The sequence below is a fragment of the Prionailurus viverrinus genome, chromosome E1 (genome assembly GCF_022837055.1).
Source record: "Prionailurus viverrinus isolate Anna chromosome E1, UM_Priviv_1.0, whole genome shotgun sequence".
Taxonomy (NCBI): domain Eukaryota; kingdom Metazoa; phylum Chordata; class Mammalia; order Carnivora; family Felidae; genus Prionailurus; species Prionailurus viverrinus.
Genome location: NC_062574.1, coordinates 9,668,961 through 9,689,792, shown reverse-complemented (window position 1 = coordinate 9,689,792; position 20,832 = coordinate 9,668,961). Strand labels below are relative to the sequence as shown.

The window sequence follows — 20,832 nt, the reverse complement described above, 5'->3', positions numbered from 1 at the left end:
AAATAAATAAACGTTGAAAAAAAAAAAAATAAAAAAAAAAATAAAATAAAATAAAATAAAAGTCAGCAACTTGTAGAAAAAAAAATAAAACAAAATCTAGTATTTCTGAAACTCCTAGAAGGTATAGAACTTCCTAAGCTTAAAATATGAGCACCTACCAAGGAACATATATAAACAGCTCTGACTACATACAAAATTTAAACTCGTAATTTAACATCAAAACAAAAAGCGAATGAGATGGAAAAAATATTTGCATATACAAAACATGAACATATCTAAGATATCATTTATAGAGAGCTACTAAAATCACTGAAAAACCCCATGTCAGAAGCAGTCAATTCACAAAAGAAATCTATAGAAACTTTAATAGTAAGATGAACTGAAATAAATTTGGACTTTTTTCTTTAACTAGCAAAAACTAAGAAAACATTTACTTTTTCAGGAAGTGGTCATTAATTTTTTCAGATGACAAAAAAGATTTTTATTTCTTAAGTTTCTTGGGTTGACATTCTTTTCTACTGGGGCTTCTAGGGTCGTTAATTCTTCTTATACGAAAGCATAAACATGACATATGTAAGTAAGTCTTTGTAAAAATTGAAGTAAATCGAAGTCAGTGCAACAAAGCGGGAAATGTAATCGATGATACTAACTGGACAAATAAATATGGCAACGACATAGGTGCACAGACATCTTTCTAGATAACGGACTGCCATTTTAAAGATCCTCTGGTTGTGGTAACTGGGCCATCTCAGGTGCTACATAAATGTTTGTTGATGGAATAAATACATTGTGCTCAAGTTTAAGGTCTCTATGCCATGAAAACACTGATAATACTTTTTCCTTCATGAAGCAATTCTTAAATAGTCAAATGACTAAGCTAACAATTACAGATTCGGCTAGCAGAAGTCACAACTAAATTTAAGACTTTAAGATACCTTCACTGTCTTCTGGATTTTCTTCTTCATTAGAAGCTTCAATATCTTCATCCTCCTGGGCAGAAACAGTGGAAGCTACACTTTCACATTGAGACACATCTCGCTCTTCACGAGGCTTTCGTGAAGTCTAAGGAGTAAAAGAATATTAAATTAGGGGTGCCTAGGTGGCTCAGTTGGTTAAGCTTCCGACTCACGATTTCAGCTCAGGTCATGATTTCACGGTTCTTGGGATCGAGCCCCACATCGGGCTCTGCAGTGACAGCACAGAGCCTGCTTGGGATTCTCTCTCTCTCTCTCTCTCTCTCTCTCTCTCTCTCTCTCTGCCCCTCCCCCACTCATGCTCTCTCTCGCTCTCTCAAAATAAACATAGAAAAAAGAATATTAATTTATGATTTAAATAACTAAAAGAAAAAAAAATGAACCTTTTCATGTCTAAAATAACACAGAACATGGATACACACATACTAAACAAGAAGGTTGCATGTTTCACAACTGTTCTGGTTAATGTGCAGTTACCTCTAGGGAACCACTTCCTGGCCTTTTTGTGTAAATAGATTGCTTTCATCAAACTGATCAAAAGTTTGGACAATTTTTTGGACAATTTTTCAAACAACTCACGACCATACATGTACAAAGAGCCAAAAATGGCAAAACTCCTGCTATTCTCCCCCTCCAGATAATGTATTTTTCTAATACATACAATGTATACATTTATTTTCTGAGAAAAATAACACATTCATCGGAATGTTGAAGACCCAGAATTATGTTAAAGAAGACAATAATTGCTCATAATTCTACCAGCAATGGATTCTAAGTATGCTGATACATTTCCTTCCTGTCTTTTACACCTGTGTACATATGTATACATGGAAATAAAACCAGGATGACCCAATGTGATTATATATCTTACTTGTTTAACTACTATAATCATGAACTGCACGTACCTCTCTACATTATACATTCTTCAAAATTATTATATTTGTTAGTGATTCCATAAAAACAATCTATACCAATAAATATTTAAAATTCTATTTTAAGATATTTAGGCAATTTTTAAGTTTAAGTATTGTTAATAATGCTGTAATAACCTCCCTTCACTAACTTTAAGAATTCAGTGATCTCATAAGCAACATCTGATCACTGCTGTAGCCAATCAGCATTGGTGTTACTGAATTTCTTTTACTATTGATGAGGACAAATTTCCTTTTTTTAGCAGGATTTTCCCTTCTGTAAATCAAGTGTTTATGTAACACTGCTCATTTTTCTACTGGGGTCACAGATCTGTAAGAGTATAGGTGCACATACGTAGGTGTAAGACATTAGCCATTTATTGTATTTATAATCTTACATTGCTGACTATGAAACTTAAGGTCTCCTGTCTTTGCAGACTGGAGGATCCCAGCCCTGGCACTTCTCTGTGCTGCACCTCTTCCAGGGCCTGTACTTCAGCAGACTTCAGCTACAGGCATCTCCCAGGGACATTCCTCATAGAGGAAAATAAGTTATTGCCACCCCAACTGTTAAAATTACCGATATTCTTATTCTGCTTATTTCTTCTCATTTTTGGTTTACATATGAATACACTAGTAGGATCCAACCTAAAGCATTAACTGAAGCAAGAGAAAAAAATCATTTCCCAATGTCAGAGTCATACAACTGGGTGAAAGTCTGAAGCTAAAAAAAATTCAACACTTTGGCAAGGATTCAGAGAAAGAGGAACACTTTTTTTTTTTAATTTTTTTTTCAACGTTTTTATTTATTTTTGGGACAGAGAGAGACAGAGCATGAACGGGGGAGGGGCAGAGAGAGAGGGAGACACAGAGTCGGAAACAGGCTCCAGGCTCCGAGCCATCAGCCCAGAGCCCGACGCGGGGCTCGAAACTCACGGACCGCGAGATCGTGACCTGGCTGAAGTCGGACGCTTAACCGACTGCGCCACCCAGGCGCCCCTGAACACTTTTGCGCTGCTGGTAGAAATGCAAACTGGTGTAGCCACTCTGGAAAACAGTATGGAGGTTCCTCAAAAAGTTAAAAATAGAACTCCCCTACGACCCAGCAAGTGCACTACTGGGTATTTATCCAAAGGACACAAAAATGCTGATTCGAAGGGGGACGTGCACCCCGGTGTTTATAGCAGCGCTATGCACAATAGCCAAAGTATGCCAAGAGCCCACCTGATGAATGGATCAAGAAGATGTGGTATATACACAAAATGGAATATTACCCAGTGACCAAAAAGAATGAAATCTTGCCATTTGCAATGACGTAGATGGATCTAGATTGTATTACGCTAAGCGAAATAAGTCAGAGAAAAGACAAATATTTGATTTCACTTATGTGGAATTTAAGAAATAAAACATATGAACATAGGGGAAGGGAAGCAAAAATAAGACAACAGAGAGGGAGAGGCTCTTAAATAGAGAGACTCTTAAATACAGAGAACAAACTGAGGGTTGCTGGCAGGGTGTTGGGTGGGCGATGGCTAAATGGGCGATGGGCATTAAGGAGGGCACTTGTTGGGATGAGCACTGGGTGCTGTATGTAAGTGATGAATCATTAAATACTACTCCTGAAACCATTATTACACTGTACGTTAACCAACCTGGATTTAAATAAATAAAAATTTAAAAAAAAATCATCACTATGCTCCTAGGGAATGCAAGGGAAGAATCCTCTGGCTACACTTTTTAAAAAGCTTGCAAAAGACTTCATGAGTGCTGCAATATTTTTAGGCATTAGATAATAGCTACTATGTGGATTTTTCCAGTGTGGAGGCTATATTCCCCCTTTGCTGATATCCACCGATTCTTTAAGGTACTTCCACTGATGGACAGAGAAGAGACAACATTTTACCACCATGCAACATTCCTCCAATCACATGCAAAAATCTCCTACCTCTCCAAGCATTTGCTTCACTATATGATAGCACTCATTAATTTTTAATGTAATAATTCAAACCTACAGAAATATAACACCTATATATCTTCTACTTTGTTTTAACAGATATTAGACATTTTGTCATGTTTTCTTGAAGCCTTTTTAAAAATGGTAAAACACTCTAAAAAACTGGAAGCCTGCTGTCCTATCATTTCAATTGTAATTTAAAAGATTAGAATAAGAAGTGTTATCGACATTTGCGATGGTTAATTTTGTGTGTCAACTTGGCTGGACCACCGCACCCAGATATTTGGTCAATATTATTCTGGATGTTTCTGTGCAGGTGTTTTTTAGATGAGATTAACACTTCAATCAGTGGACTTCTGAGTAAAGCAGATGACCCTCCATAATGTGAATGGGGTGGGCTTCACGGAATCAACTGATGGCCTGATTAGAACTAAGACTAAGGGGGGGCGCCTGGGTGGCTTGGTCGGTTAAGCGTCCGACTTCGGCTCAGGTCATGATCTCACGGTCCAGGAGTTCGAGCCCCGCATCGGGCTCTGTGCTGACAGCTCAGAGCCGGGAGCCTGTTTCAGATTCTGTGTCTCCCTCTCTCTCTGCCCCTCCCCTGTTCATGCTCTGTCTCTCTCTGTCTCAAAAATAAATAAACGTTAAAAAAAATTAAAAAAAAAAAAAAAAAGACTTTAAAAAAAAAAAAAAAGAACTAAGACTAAGGGTTCCCTGTCCCTCACCCCCGGCCCTAAGGAGGATCTATTCATGAGATATATATAATGATATTTACTGAATTTGAAGTTAAAACAGAAAAGCATTTAAAATATTTATGAATTTGGGGCACTTGGGTGGCTCAGCCAATTAAGTATCTGACTCTTGATTTCAGTTCAGGTAATGATCTCACAAGGTTCGTGGGTTTGAGCCCCACATCCAGCTTTGCGCTTACAGCACAGGAAGCCGGCTTGGAATTCTGTCTGCCCCTCCACACCCCCTCCCCTCACGTGAGCTTTCCTTCTCTCTCTCAAAATACACTTAAAAAAAATTTGTTTTAAGAATAAATATCTATAAATTCATTTGAAGGTAACAACAAACACATTACATGTCAACATAAAAAACATTTTTAATAAAAAATAATACATTCCCAAACAAAAGAATCATTTAGTGAAAAAGTATCATTTTTTTAATTGATTTTGGAAATTCCTTTTAATGTCTGCCTTGAGAGCATCACAATTCTCCAATGTGCTTCTACATTTAACCTAATCTGCAGGCGTAATACTGTTTTGGTTGAAACACATATTAAAAATATCTGGTCTCACAGAGATATGTAGTTGGAAAGGGAAGTGTGTTTTAACATCTTTTTAGACAAGCCTGGATATCACTCTTTGATGGTGCACCGAAATTGGGCATGTCGTCATCGCTCAAAGGATAACTGCAATGTGAAATCTCAAAGTGTATCAATAAATTTTTCGTACTCTATTAAAATCCATTCATCTATCTTGAACTTCGATGAATTACAAAATATTTTATGTATCTTTTATACATACAGGATACCCACTGCAAGATCACAAATTGGTCATTTGGAAAACATGGATTTACACAGATTTTTCAAATCTGGATACGTTTCACTGTATATGAAAACATCACAGTGGTTCTTATTACCACTGATCTCATCAGAAAAGTCTTTGAGTACTGGGAAGACGGTAAGCTCATGGGGAGGGATACAGATTTTTCCAAACTTCTAACCTTTGCCTGAAAGCTCAAAACTGGAAAGTGGCAACAAATACTACCGCTTGCTTGCTTGAACAGACAGGCTCACGTATTTTCAAGAAAATGTCGACTATGGATCCAAGTCTGAAAAACCACAGTCTGTCATTTTTTCAACTGAAACTGACATTCCATAAAAAAAGGGGAGCTAGTCCAGCCTGGGACTCGAACAAACGCAAAGTGCTTTCCCAGGGCAGAAGCGGGACACTTTGGGGTGGAACAGAAGGACTTCACACGACACTTCTCACTTCATCCCACACACACACACTCAAGGGTCAAGCGCATTTTGACTGCTTCACTAAGGACAAGTGACACCGGCACATTTGTTTTGAAACTGCTAATAACACTGGAGATGAAGAGAACAGGGAGTATTTAGCACAGCGGTGTCCTGCGGTGATTCGTGCGAAGGCACTGACGTTCTCCCTCCCAACAACTCTGACATCGTCTGTGCAAATTTAACACGGTGGGGAAGAGTTAAGTACCATATTAATATTTTTAAAAAAGCAGTTCTGACCTCATGGCATCCTCAAAGAGCTCTGTGGACTTTGAGAACGTTCCAACTTCCTAGTTAAGGGATTTTCCATAATTTACACTCTCTGGTTTTTAGTATTTATCTGAGATTCTCTCTCTCTGAGAAAATGGTTTTAAATATGCCAAATCAATTCTTTCAACAAGGTCAAAAGAACGCCAACTAAACTTCTCAATTCAAACTCCAAAATGTTTCTGTTTTCCAAATCCCATTATGGTCATTCAAAAGTACTGAACTGCCATTACTCCTAACACGAATTCCACTCCTTGGACAGTAAACAGAGAAAAAGTCAACTTGTGGTGAGAAACTAGCATATCCTTTTACAGGTAAATGCAATAAATAAAAATACAAGATGCAAAAAAGTTTCTCTCTCAACCAGTATTTCAAGCTCGAAGACAAAGCAGAAACAAAACAAAAACAAAATTAAAAAAGATTCTGAGGGGCGCCTGGGTGGCACAGTCGGTTGAGCGTCCGACTTCAGCCAGGTCACAATCTCGCCGTCCGTGAGTTCGAGCCCCGCGTCAGGCTCTGGGCTGATGGCTCGGAGCCTGGAGCCTGTTTCCGACTCTGTGTCTCCCTCTCTCTCTGACCTTCCCCCGTTCATGCTCTGTCTCTCTCTGTCCCAAAAATAAATAAAAAACATTGAAAAAAAAAATTAAAAAAAAAAAAAAAGATTCTGATATACTCACTTTCTGCTTATGCTGCTGCAGAAGGTTGTCCAGATTGTGTCGCCTTTTGTAGTTAAAATAGAAGTTTTTACATTGCGCTTCACTTTTAGTTCCCACCATTTTGGCAATTGCTGCCCAGTTACGACCATGTTCTACAAGACCTATATTTTAAAAAGAGACCAAAGATGAACTCAACAGTCACCTGATAAAGCTAACAAGAGAAATAATAAAATCAATCTAACCATGGTATTCACAGTCATTAGCACTAAGAGTATGTTTTCAATTATTTACTGATATATTTCAATACATACTTAAATATATATTGACTCTCAACGCACTGACAGCTCTATTTTGCCACCCAGATTTACAACATGGTCATTAATTGAAGGGTTCAACCTTGTCCTTACTATGGGTCTTCTGGAGAGCTAGGACAATGTTCGATACAGAATAACAACTCAAACACTTGTAAACTGAGTGATTAGGTACTTCTAAATCTTTGGAAACAGTATATCGATATAAAGTTAATAAAGTAATCATATAAATAACACAAGATAAAGACCACACATATATATACACACACACATATGACTATATTTATAATTAGCCTATCTTCATTCATAATCAAGAAACACTCTCAAAAAAATAAACCAGTTTTTTTGTTTGTTTGTTTGTTTTTTCTTAAGCCTGTTGTAGGGGCACCTAGGTGGCTCAGTCGGTTAAGCGTCTGACTTTGGCTCAGGTCAAGATATCGCAGTTCATGGGTTCGAGCCCCACATCGGGCTCTGTGCTGACAGCTCGGAGCCTGGAGCCTGCTTCAGATTCTATGTCTCCCTCTCTCTCTGCCCCTCCCCCCCCCCCACGCTCTCTTTCTCAGAAATAAATGTTAGAAAAAAAATTTTTTAGATAAAAGCCTGTTGTAATACAATGCATCACAGAAACCTATGCAATCTAGCACTTTTTAGTCAAATTATATCTATACATACACATAGCTATCTGTAAGGAATGTGAGTATATAAATGCTATACAGAGAGCTATACAGACAGGGATATACTTTAGATACAGGTGTACCCAAACAGGAATTTTCTAGTACAAATTCGACAATTTACAGGAAGACATCAGTTTTTCAAGTAGCTTCCTTACTAATGACAATTGGAAGATAACTTCCAAATCTTGCCTGACACATGAACAGAGCTGAATGGAGGCTAAACAGTCACATGGGGCTCCAGCTACCGGAAAAAGATCGCCCTGTGATGGAGCCAACATCTACCTGTTCCACTAGAACATTCTTTTTTTATTTTAATGTTTTTAATTTTTTATTTATTTTTGAGAGAGTATGAGCAGGGGAGTGCCAGAGAGAGAGGGAGACACAGAATCCAAGGCAGGCTCCAGGCTCTGAGCTGTCAGCACACAGCCTGACGCAGGGCTCCAACTCTTGAACCATGACATCATGACGTGAGCCGAAATCAGGTGCTTAACCGACTGAGCCACCCAGGCGCCCCTCCACTATGACATTCTGATAATAAGATGAGAGCAAATGTGAATCTTTTACATGTAATCATGGCAAATCACAAATTTGCTAATCGTGGCAAATAAACGTCAAATAAAAATATTTTGAACACAGAAAACTTTAAACTGCTATATTTTTTTGGTAAAAGTGGTTTATAGGATTCCTAAACGTTATCATTCCTACCTATTTACATAGAAAATAAATCTGGGGACGCCTGGGTGGCTCAGTCGGTTGGGCGTCTGACTTTGGCTCAGGTCCTGATCTCATCACGGTTTGTGAGTTTGAGCCCCATGTCAGGCTCTGTGCTGACAGCTCAGAGCCTGGAGCCTGCTTCCGATTCTGTGTCTCCCTCTCTCTCTGCCCCTCCCCCACTTATTCTCTGTCTCTATGTCTCAAAACTAAATAAATGTAAAACAAAAACATTTCTTTTAAAAAAGAAAAAAAATAAATCTGAAACGTGTCACTAAAAGGTCAACCCATTTACAATAATTTCTCTTCAGAACTTTAAGGTTGGCTACTCTTTCTCAGAATTAGTTTACTTAAAACAAACTATTTTTTATTTATAAACCAATTATTTATCCTATTAGAAACTGTACTTCAATTTTAAATTATACTACATTAATAAGCAACCACAAGAAAATACAAGATTCATAATGTTCCAGAGTAAGTAAGATCAGGGCCACACAGCGATGAGTGACAGAGACAAAATTCAAACATTGGTCTGGCTCCAAAGTTCATGCCCTCTCCTTTGAATCATGGTGCAATTTCTTACTAGTTTATAACCAAATGCCTTACCAAATACACAGTGAAAAAAATATGTACCATGCTATTAAATCTAACTTTTAAATAACAGAAAATATAGACTCTTTATATTAAAATACCCTCTAAAACAGCTTTAATAGCATTTAATCACAGCTATTCTGGAAAAGTGAAAATAGCCCACTTGCTCTCTAATGAAATAACATTCAAAATAAAACTGTACAGAGAATCTTCAATCCCTCCAAAGTGGGCCTCTTAACCAAGGCACAGCGAGGTACCTGAGAAGGTACCATACCATCCTAAAGAACCCGAGTCTACTTCTGAATTCTGTTTACCACCGTAGAAGAATGTTCTCCTTTTTGCAATTAAAAAAAAAAATTGGGTCCCTCTGACTTATTACTAATAACCTTAAAAAACCAAACCAAACCAAAACCAAAACAAAAACTCTTTAGAATCTAAAGTACCATCGTTTACCTTTTTTCGCAACTTCCATTTCTTCTTCTGTCCATCGAGAGGTTTCTACAGGTTCTGTGGAAACTGAAATAAAGATAGAGAACCCAATAAGGCAGAGAAATACTAAGATCAATCCTTCATTCACAGATTATATGGCCCCAACCTATTTATCTGACATAAAGCCTGTTTGAAGCATAAGGTCTAGTCAACTATGGAAACAAGATGATGGCAGCCTCTCCCCCACCAACTCAAGGGGAATGAATATTCAAAACCTCTGTATTAGATCTTTCGCAAGGTTCTTTGAAGCTCCATCCATGTCTTCATGTTTGAACATCACTAGTTTCTTATCTAAGAAGTCCCGCCTCGCCAAGTGCCTGCACGCGTTATCAGGGCTCCGTCCCTCCTCTCCTGAGGTGTCAAACAAGAAACAACGCTCCCCCTTCCTGTCCAGTTTTCTCCTGTTCTCTAAACCCCCATCTCCTCCTCACTCCCAGAGGCCCTTCTGTCCATCCTCATTTTCTAACAGCTAGTAAACACAGATGGACCACGAACTGAACACTTTCTCTTTTAGTTTAGAAAGGAAATAAAGACTATCACTCCCCCTCTCAACACTACTATCATCCACCCAGTCACTCAAATTATTACCAGGCTCCTCAAACCAATTTTTTAATCTTTCCTCCCATTTACTACTCACATCCATGGACGCATGTCAATTCTGATCTGAATCCACCCTCCTCTTGCCTGGGCCAGTGCATGCATGCACAATGACGCCCTTCTAGACGGTCCCTCCGCCTCCAGCCCTACTCTCTCCAACCTGACCTCCACAACGGTCACCAGTTCGCTTTCTAAAACACCAATCTAATTACAGCATGCCTCTACTTAAAAACCTCTGCAAGCTCCCACTTTGTAAGCAAAGCAGGATTAATTTAAACAAGGTCCATCATGGCCTGGCCCTGTGTGTGTGCCTGTCTACTTATTTCCCTTCCATCCTCCTCGCCATCCCCAGAACCTGGTTTCTTTCCTGCCTCACATTATGATAAAATCGGTATCACTGATTTTGATGGTCTTCACAATTTTGATGGTACACATCATTAACATAATTCCTTTATAAACTAGTGAGACAATACTCAGTAAAAGAGAGAAAAACACTTGGACCCCCCCAGCCCCAGTATTCCCTTGGCTGATAATTTATTTCTATAAAAAATAATTTAACAGAAAAAAAATGTGATGCGACTCAAGATTTGTTTTTTCCTTAGACTCTTATCATATTAGTTTAAAGGTGGTGGGGCGGTAGGCAGGAGATGGGGACAGCCTAATCATGATTTTCACCAACGGGGAATGAATGGTTCAAGAAACTGTGTGCCTCAGGGAACATAATGCCAACATTTCACAGCCATCAAAAAGTGAAAAATTGGGGCGCCTGGGTGGCGCAGTCGGTTAAGCGTCCGACTTCAGCCAGGTCACCATCTCGCGGTCCGTGAGTTCGAGCCCCGCGTCAGGCTCTGGGCTGATGGCTCAGAGCCTGGAGCCTGCTTCCGATTCTGTGTCTCCCTCTCTCTCTGCCCCTCCCCCATTCATGCTCTGTCTCTCTCTGTCCCAAAAATAAATAAATGTTGAAAAAAAAAAATTTTTTTTTAAAAAAGTGAAAAATGAAGATCGCTTAGAAACTAGAAAATATTTCTAATATACACCAAGTTAAAACATCAGAAAAAGTGGCATACACACTAAGGTTACAACTAAGTCAAAAGAAAAACCACTGTATTAAGATAGCAAGGTTGGGGCGGATCTTTTCCAAAACACATTGATGTTAAAGTCTAAAAAATTTAAAGGCCATGAAGAAGTAAAACTTTCACTGTTTGCAGATGACATGATACTATAAACAGAAAACCCGAAAGATTGCTAGAACTGATAAATTTAGTGAAGTCTCAGGATATAAAATCAATGTACATAAATCTGTTCCGTTTCTATACATCAATAATGAAGCAGAAGAGAAAATAAGAAAACAATCCCATTTACAACTGTACCAAAAATAGTAAGATACCTAAGAATAAATCTAACCAAAGAGGTCAAAGATCTGTACTCTGAAATCTATAACATAATGATAAAAGATATTCAAGACAAAACAAAGAAACGGAAAGACATTCCATGCTCATGGATTGGAAGGACATATATTGTTAAAATGTCTACACTACCCAAAGCAATCTACCCATTCAATGCATTCTCTATCAAAATACACAAAATTCACAGAACTAGAATAAACAATCCTAAAATTTGTATGGGACCACCAAAGACCCCAAATAGGCAAAGCAGTCTTGAAAAAGAAAAGCAAAGCTGGAGGCATCACAATTTCAGACTCCAAGTTATACAACAAAGTTCTAGCAATCGAAACAGTATGGTACTGGCACAAAAACAGACACATAGGTCAACAGAACAGAACAGAAAACCGAGAAATAAACCCACAACTATATGGTCAACTAATCTTTAACAAAGCAGGAAAGAATACCAAAGGGGGAGAAAGAGAGTCTCTTCAACAAATGATGTCGGGAAAACTGAACAGCAACACGCAAAACAATGAAACTGGACCACTCTCTTACACCATACACAAAAATACATTCAAAATGGATTAAAGATCTAAATGTAAGACCTGAAACCATAAAAATCCTACAAATGAGCACAGGCAGTAATTTCTCTGACACGGGCCGTAGCAACTTTTTTCTAAATAGATCCCCTGAGGCAAGGGAAACAAAAGCAAAAATAGACTATTGGGACTACATCAAAATAAAAAGCTTCTGCACGGCAAAGGAAACAACAAAACTAAAAGGTAGCCTATGGAATGGGAGAAGATATCTGCAAATGACATGGCTGAGAAAGGGTTAGTATCCAAAATATATTAAGAACTTATAAAACTCAACACCCAAAAAAAAATCCGATTTAAAAATGAGCAAAAGACATGAACAGACATTTCCCCAAAGACATCCAGGCAGCCAAGAGATGCATGAAAAGATGCTCGTATCACTCACCATCAGGGACACACAAATCAAAACCACAATGAAAGATCACCTCACACCTGTCAGAATGACTAAAAGCAAAAACGCCAAAACCAACAAGTGCTGGAGAGGATGTGAACAAAAAGGAATCCTCGTGCACTGCTGGTGGGAATGCACACTGGTGCGGCCACTGTGGAAAACAGTCTGAGGGTTCCTCAAAAAGTGAAAAGTAGAACTAACCTACAACTCAGCAATCCCACAACTGGGTATTTACCCAAAGAATACAAAAACACTAATTCAAAGGTATACATGCACTCCTATGTTTATAGCAGCATTATTGACAACAGCCAAGATACAGAAGCAGCCCAAGTGTCCATCCACTGATGAATGGATAAAGATGGCATACCACATCTGAATAAGAGAGTATTATTCAGCCATAAAAAAGAATGAAATCACACCATCTGCAACAATATGAATGGAGCCAGAGTATAATGCTAAGTGAAAGAGAGAAAGACAAAATACAATACAATTTCACTCATCTGTGGAATTTAAGAAACAAAGCCAACTAGCAAAAGGAAAAAGAGAGAGAGAGAGAGAGAGAGAGAGAGAGAGACAAACCAAGAAACAGACTCTTAGCTATAGAGGACACACTGAAGGTTACCAGAGGAGAGCTGGGTGGGGAGATAGGTGAAATATATGATGGGGATTAAGGAGGACCTGGTGATTAAAATAAAAACTTAAAAAAATTTTTAAAGGCCAGAATTTCAGAGTATTTCTAGATCCTGGATACCAGGGGTCCCTCCTGCTCTACCCGAGCATTGGAAAAGAATCCCAAACAAAATTATGGCCTGTTCAATCTCGCCCACTCACTGGGTTCTGGTGGCGGTGGCAGAGGCGGTGGGGGCTCCTCAGTGGCGGCAGCGGCCGCAGCACTGGCAGCTGCGGCTTCGTTGGTCATGGACCTGGTGATCCGGCCCTTTCTGCGGCCCTGACTGTTGGCGGTCTTTCGCCCCCGGGGTGTGGCCTGCTCTCTCTCCTCCGTTTCTTCGGTTGCACCTTCTGTCTTGTCCTTTTCCTTGGTATTTTCTCTGGAAGCAAAAGGAAATGAAAATTTTGTGTGATTTAGAAGAATGCGTATATCTAAGGAGGTTGCAGCTTTGAGGTTTTTTTTAATACAATTTAAATACAATTACCCAATTTCTCAGTTACTCAAAATAAAATTTATGAAAAATGTTGCCATACCCCAATTTTGAAGAGTTCTGACTAGCTCAAATTAAGATATTTCACAAAGGTCTATTTTATTCATTAATGGGCTTAAAATTCAAATGCATTTCAAATCACCTATTACGTATGACAGCACTCTGAGGAAAATGGATGCAGAAAAGCTGCAGTCCAGAGTCCGGATTTCTTGCCTTTGCTCCAAGGTAAGTTTTCCCCTCTGTGAAATGGAGAGGCTGACACGGAGGCCCTTTCCGTAGTAATGATGAAGGACCATAAGGCCAGCTGAGGGCCAAGCACAAGCTAGCACCACCCCCTTCCAAAGTGGGATATGCGCAGTATTCCTCAGGAGCTCCTGGTGGCCCCAAAACAGGAAAGGACAAAAAACCAAACACTTAAACTGGTTAAGAGACTTCACCAGTTTACAAGAAAAAGGCAATCCCAACAATAGCCTAAAGTCTAGGCACTCCCGGTGGGTCTTAATGTTAATGCTTTGCTAGAGGGAACAATCTCAGCTTGACAATAGCTAGGCATCCAATAATCTGTGAGTCTTTAGCATATGAAAATCCCTTTAGGAAGTCCCTCCAGACTTTATCTCCCCGCCCCCCACAACCCATTCCATAAAGCAGTCACCCCCACACTTATAGCATAGTCCTTCTGCCCTCAGGTCCTGTCCCCGTGCTTTTAACAAAATCACCTTTTTGCACCAAAAGATATCTTCAAGAATTCTTGGTTGTCAGCTCCGAACCCCCACCATCAGCCCAAAATCCCATCGGTAATAATCTACCATACCGTGTCATTAAACCCGGCTCAATATTGTCAACCATCTGCAATACCAATTACGTGCAAACGGGGCAGTATGGCCCAGTGGTTGGGAGAACGGTCTGGAGCCAGGCTGTCAGGGTTGGTACCAGAGCTGTGTGATCTACTTGCCATGTGATGACCTTGAGAAGCTACCTCACCTCCACGGGCCTCAGTTTTTCTCAGCTATAAGTCAGGATGATAAACAGTATGTCCCATAGAGCTATTTTAACGATCAAAGGCGTTCATTCGTATCAAATGTTCAGAATAGTGCCTGGAACACAGTAAACTACGTGTGTTTGCTATTATTAAGGATAAACCTCCCTCCAGCACTTAGGAAAAACTAAACAATCGATCAACCAATCAATCAACAAATGGTCATTACTATTACTAGCAACAGTACTACATGCAGTACTGGAAGGACTATTCTCTGTACGGTGCACCTCGCAGGGCTGTTAGATTTAAAAACAAAGTCCTTAAGGAACATTTTTGCAAACGTGGACAGGTGGCGATACTCAAAGACTCAACTACTTTTGCTTAATGGAAGGTGTTGATTTTCAAATTTTATCTACTTCAAGCAAAGATCTGTTGTAGCTTACCAAGTTACCATTTTCCCCCCAAAATAAAATAATTCTTCAAGAATTTTTCCCCTTCAGTCCTAAACTGCCCTTGAAGTTGCCATGTAGCCCTCTCTCTTCACTTCTTTATTCCCTTACCAATCTGGCTATTTAAGCCTCCTCTTAAAGTTGTTTTGTCAAAAGTCACCAGTGGCGCTGGGGGTGGGGGTGGGGGTGGGGAGAGCGGAGTCACCAAGGACTTACAAATTGCAAATCCAATGACTTTTCTCAATTCTTGTCACGTTAATCATCCTCCTGCAACTGACCCTACGGGCAATTCTCTTTATATCCTTCTCAGCTGAGCTTTTAGGACTTCATGCTTTCCCAACATCCCTGCTGCTGTTCTGGCTCTCTTTCCTCTCTTCCTCTTGATTTCCCAAGGCTCGCCCTGGCCTTAAATCTCTGTGAGGTTACCCCATTCTCATCTATTCCACTGGGACAACTCCCAGTCTGTATCTTCAGACTCACACCTCACATCTCCTAAAGCTCCTAAGATCCAGACTTGTCTTCCCAAGTATCTGCTGGAATTCCCAACAACACCCCCGGATTCTTCAACAATACAAGCTCGACACATCGAAAAACGTGGCCGTAACCACTCTGCTTCCAATCATGATCATATTCATTCACATTTACAGAACTGACATCGTCTTTAGCTCCTCCCCTCTTTCTGTACTTCCTATACGTGACCTCATGCCAAGGTTTGGTTAGTACATCTCGGTAACAGCTTCCCCATTCATTCCACCATCTCCATTTCTACTACCACTTTCCGTATCAGTGCCTTGGTACCCCAAACCACTCTTCCCTGACCTACATCTCCAATCCATTCATTCTTTGCCTCTTGTGGGTCAACATTCTAGCAGAATAGCTTTGGCAAGAAACCATTCCATCCGTTCAAACCGCTACCTACTCCCAAACAACTCCTAACACAGCCTCCTGAACAAAGTCTATTTTAGCTTCACTAAGGCTGTACATAATGTAACCCCAATCCACCTTCCACTTTCCTTCTTCAGCCATCCTGTGTCCCAGTCTAATGAAACCATTATCTGCCATTTCTCATAGCAGCACATCAATTCATGCTATTCCCTGTATTCTTTCCACATTAACCACTAGCTCCTGCAGAAAGTCCTCTAAACTATCCAGACGGAAGTAACCCTGACCTCTTCTCAATCTCCCAACATCCTTTACTGGCTCTGCTCATTTCTTAAACGGTACTTGCACCTACCTTCCCTAGTTTTCCCCTACTAGATCAAAAACTACTTGAGAATGGTATACATCTTACGTATTTTTGCATCCTCTATAAGAGCTAGCTCACATCACTAATAAATGAATGCTTGTTAATAGAGATTTTAAGAAAAAAGTAAAAACCAAGATATGGCCGTTCCATATGAGAACCACTGACCACGTGGGAGTGTAAATGTTTTACCTCAACAACTAACAAAACCAAATTTAAGAGTCGTCTTCCTAAAGTGCCAAAATCAGAATGGCAATGGCATGAGCATCCACCTCTTTAGCAACCATACTAAGTGATGTGGGCTGCAGTTGTCACAAAACCAGGTAAACCTTCGGTATTTCCAAGAGGGTTACAGAAGTAATACGACAGATATTAAAAAGGAACTAAACTACTAAGCTAAAACTACTGATACATGCAACAACCTGCATGGATCCCAAAGTCATTACGCTAAGTAAAAGAAGCCGTGCACAGAAGACCACATACTGCATAACTCCATTTATACGAAATTCTAGAAAAGGCAAACAGATTAGTAGTTGCCAGAGGCTGGGAATGGTGGGGGTGGTGTGGGGAGGGGGGGGGCCCTAGTGCAAAGGAGCATGTGGGAACTTTTGGGAGTGATGGGAACATTCTACATCACAGTATCACAGTTGGGGCCACAGTTACACCAGTGCATACATCTGTCAAAATATATCCACGTATACACTTAAAATTGGTGAATTTTATTCTGTGTAAATAATGCCTCAATCAAGCTGATCCTTGGTGGAAAAACAGCCAACTGAGCTGCTCAGCCCCCCACCGTCCCCCATCGCACCCCACCCCACCCCAATATGTACACAAAGGTATCAACAGGAGCTGTCTCCAAGTGGCAGACTCACAGGTTAATCTTCTTAATATTCTCCCCTCTTTTCCTAACTTTCGATAATGAACAGGAATTACTTTTTTTTTTTTTTAATTTTTTTTTTCAATGTTTATTTATTTTTGGGACAGAGAGAGACAGAGCATGAACGGGCGAGGGGCAGAGAGAGAGGGAGACACAGAATCGGAAACAAGCTCCAGGCTCTGAGCCATCAGCCCAGAGCCCGACGCGGGGCTCGAACTCACGGACCGCGAGATTGTGACCTGGCTGAAGTCGGACGCTTAACCGACTGCGCCACCCAGGCGACCCAGGAATCACTTTTATAACCAGGAAAACAGCAACAGAACCACTAGCAAACCAGGAACTCTACTTTATATGATAAATAAAACCAATAAAGCTGGAATGTAAGGTATTAATAGAAAAGAAAACCATCTACCAGCATTCTTACATTAATGTAAACTATCAAAGGTACACACAAAAAGATCCAAGTCAAGGATTAAATTACATTCAGTAGATCTCAGTGATGAGTATATATTATTATAGTCTATCCCTTCTGGAAAGTAACATCTCATGTCTGGCAATTAAGTCCATTAAGCCAAAAGTTCTATTTACCAGAACATCCCGTTCCTTCATTATGTCAAATAATAACTATAGATGGTCAAAGCACGCACCCCATTCATTCTTTTATCTAAAATTGTACGCCTTTGATAGATTTCATAGGTTATTTAGAAATAAGAATAATAGGGGCGCCTGGGTGGCTCAGTCGGTGAAGCATCTGACTTCAGCTCAGGTCATGATCTCACGGTTTGTGAGTTCAAGCCCCACATCGAGCTCTGTGCTGACAGCTCAGAGCCTGGAGCCTGCTTCCGATTCTATCTCTCTCTCTCTCTCTCTCTCTCTCTCTGCCCCTCCCCCACTTGTGCTCTGTCTCTCTCTCAAAATTAAATAAAACGTAAAAAAAAAAAAAAAAAAAAAAAAGAAATAATAATATCTAATCATTTAACTCACTTAGAGTCCTCCTTGTCATCTTTCTCTTCTTCGTCTTTCTTTTCCTCTTCTTTTTTTTCTGTTTTTTCTGCTTTATCTTCTTCTTTTTCTTCTACTTTTTCTTCTTGTGAGGGTCGGGCAATTTGCTGCTGGAATGAACCACTATTTGTCAGATTCAAAGGTAAAAGAAACAGCTCCTCAAACTGTGATGACAAATTACAATAAATATCTTTGCAAAAAATTTAATTGACAACTCACTTATTAGTCACTTACAATGTGATTAGGGGTAGTGTATTAAGAATCAGCCTAACACTCTTGAATATATTCCACATGTATTGCTTAAAAGCACATACTCATGTTCCCAGTGTCTGGACCCATCAGAGAGGTGAAAGTGTTAAGATTCCACTTAGAAACCTGAAATCTGAGGTTGGTTCTCTCTTTCTGTAACTCCTACATCTCATCTGTCACTCAAACATTTCAATTCTACCTTATAATCTGATAACGTGAAATTTACCAACCCGTTCCCCTTCGTATTAGATACCTAATACGCTTCCAACTTTTTCATCGCCATGGATGATATTCTAAGAAACATCTTTATGCTTTTATTCTTCTGCGTGAACATTCACTTAATGAATAGTAGATGGCTATGGTCATCATCAAGCCTAAAGTTATTTGAAAACACGCTAAGGATATAGTAAAGTGAAAAGAAGTAAAACACTCAAATATCTCTAAACTGTAATTACAACTCTGTAATTGTAAATATGTATATGAACAAAGACTACAAGAGAAAAAGATTACGGAACCTTTTACCTTTGCTAAAATTGTGACTCCAAAAGAAAAGGTGAAATTAAGTTTGTGTTAGTATTATTTTTATTTAATGTAGAAATAAAGACCGTCTATCGTAAGTGGGACTGAACTGCCACGTGACATTACAGCGCACAGCCCCTGCCCCGGCTGTACCTCTTCCAATCCTCCTCCCTTTCCTACACTGGTTGCTGCTCTGAATTCACCTAAACACACCCAGCATTACATGTCTTTGCCTGGAACACCCTTCCCACCCCTCCTCGCCTACTAAACTCCTACACAGCTTCTGAAATTCAGTTCAAAATGCTACATCTCCTGTGAGGCTTTTCTTGATTTCCACAAGAAGCTCCGGGCCCCATCTCCCTACCTTCCACCCTGCATGGTTTCCATTTGCTCGCAGCACTTACCACAGGGTGCCGTGTAACTGGTTATCAGGGTCTATCTCACTGTGCTACAGTCTCAAGGACAAGGACCCAATCTTAATCATCTAAGTATCCTCAGTTCCTAGGAGGCATCTTGACCAAAGAGGTGTCTACATGTGCTGGGTATAGCAAAAAACAAGTTCCCTTATTCTGGTTGTTTGGAAAGTGTTTGCCCTCCTACCTCAATCTTTCATTCTGATCCAGGCCAAAGTCAATGCTGCCTCCTAATAACTGCCTGTCCTCTTACCTGTTCCTGTCACCAGACAACATGAAGTACTCATTAATTTGAGGTAAAATTTTCCTTAACTCTCAATAGCATCTCAAAGTCCTTTACCTACTCACCAAACCTGGCTTTTTTCTTAAGATAACCAAGACCTTGCTGGCCTCTCCAAAAGAGGTCCGAAATTATGCCTTCCTCAAATCCATGGCAAAAAGAAGAATCTGTATCCTTGCTCCCAAATGCCACCTCCAGAACATTGGTGAACTCTGGTATTTCAAAAATTGCGTCCTTTTTCAAATTTCAGAAATCTACCTATGATGCCTTTTGTTTCTTTTGGTGTTATGGGCTGACTTCTCAAATATTCCCAAGGACAAATAAATGATTTTATCACATGGCTCATTATGCCTTGCCATTATTCTTCCGACTTCAAAATGCCTAACAATGCCTTTTCTAGCAACAAAATATCCTACAACTGAAATACTTTCGGGCCACCTGGGTGAGTCAGTCAGTTAAGTTTCCATCATACCCAACTTTTTATTTTTTTATTCTCAACTTTTTGTACTTGCCTAAAACGGTCTAACCATTGTCTATCTAACAATTTAGTCAGAAATGCTCCCAACTTCAAAAATTACTACATTTACATAAGTATATGCTTGCTCAATACCTTTGGGGACTAAAAACATGCTGACATATTTAAAGAGGAAGATGTTGCCAGAAGGAAGGAAGAGAACAAATTCTTGTGAAAGGTAATCAAGTATTTGGAAATGAATGCAGTTTCCAAACAATGACTTGCTTTATTGTAGGTCACAAGCAGGTACCACAGTAATTCTAGCTGCACAGTGACAGACTTATTTAGATGGGAGTTTATGCTGGAAAGTAAGAAGAAATTCTTAGTTCTAACAAAAATGTTACACATAGAATCAAATTACTGCCTGGCATGTTATTTATAAATCTAGACCCCAAATAGTAACACTTGATGAGTGGCTTTTGGCTTCTAATCTTTGATAAGTATTCACTGCTTCAACTAAAATTTATGAAGAACCACACTCGCTCCCATCATGGGATGCCAGGAAGTTGAACGGTGAAACGGTTTAAGCAGTAGCTAACGGATTTTTGAGTTAAGACTTTTGCCAATAATAATCTCTGAACACAAGTCTAACAAAAATATGATTATCTGTCTCGTTT

At 39.6% G+C, this 20,832-nt stretch overlaps 1 protein-coding gene across 17 annotated transcripts in view; it reads right to left on the bottom strand.

The window, feature by feature from the left end:
- The window catches only part of NCOR1 (nuclear receptor corepressor 1), a 161,482-nt gene that overhangs the window by 59,974 nt on the left and 80,676 nt on the right, over window positions 1-20,832 (bottom strand). For 12 of the 17 annotated variants that reach the window (XM_047833002.1, XM_047833003.1, XM_047833001.1 and 9 more), the window contains 5 exons: window positions 18,223-18,350; window positions 13,362-13,579; window positions 9,526-9,588; window positions 6,807-6,946; window positions 936-1,062 (listed from right to left, as the gene is read on the bottom strand). In XM_047833002.1, coding sequence (XP_047688958.1) covers window positions 936-1,062; window positions 6,807-6,946; window positions 9,526-9,588; window positions 13,362-13,579; window positions 18,223-18,350 — 676 coding nt within the window. The remainder of the gene's footprint in view (window positions 1-935; window positions 1,063-6,806; window positions 6,947-9,525; window positions 9,589-13,361; window positions 13,580-18,222; window positions 18,351-20,832) is intronic. The other 5 variants (XM_047833004.1, XM_047833007.1, XM_047833015.1 and 2 more) reach the window with 1 other exon arrangement.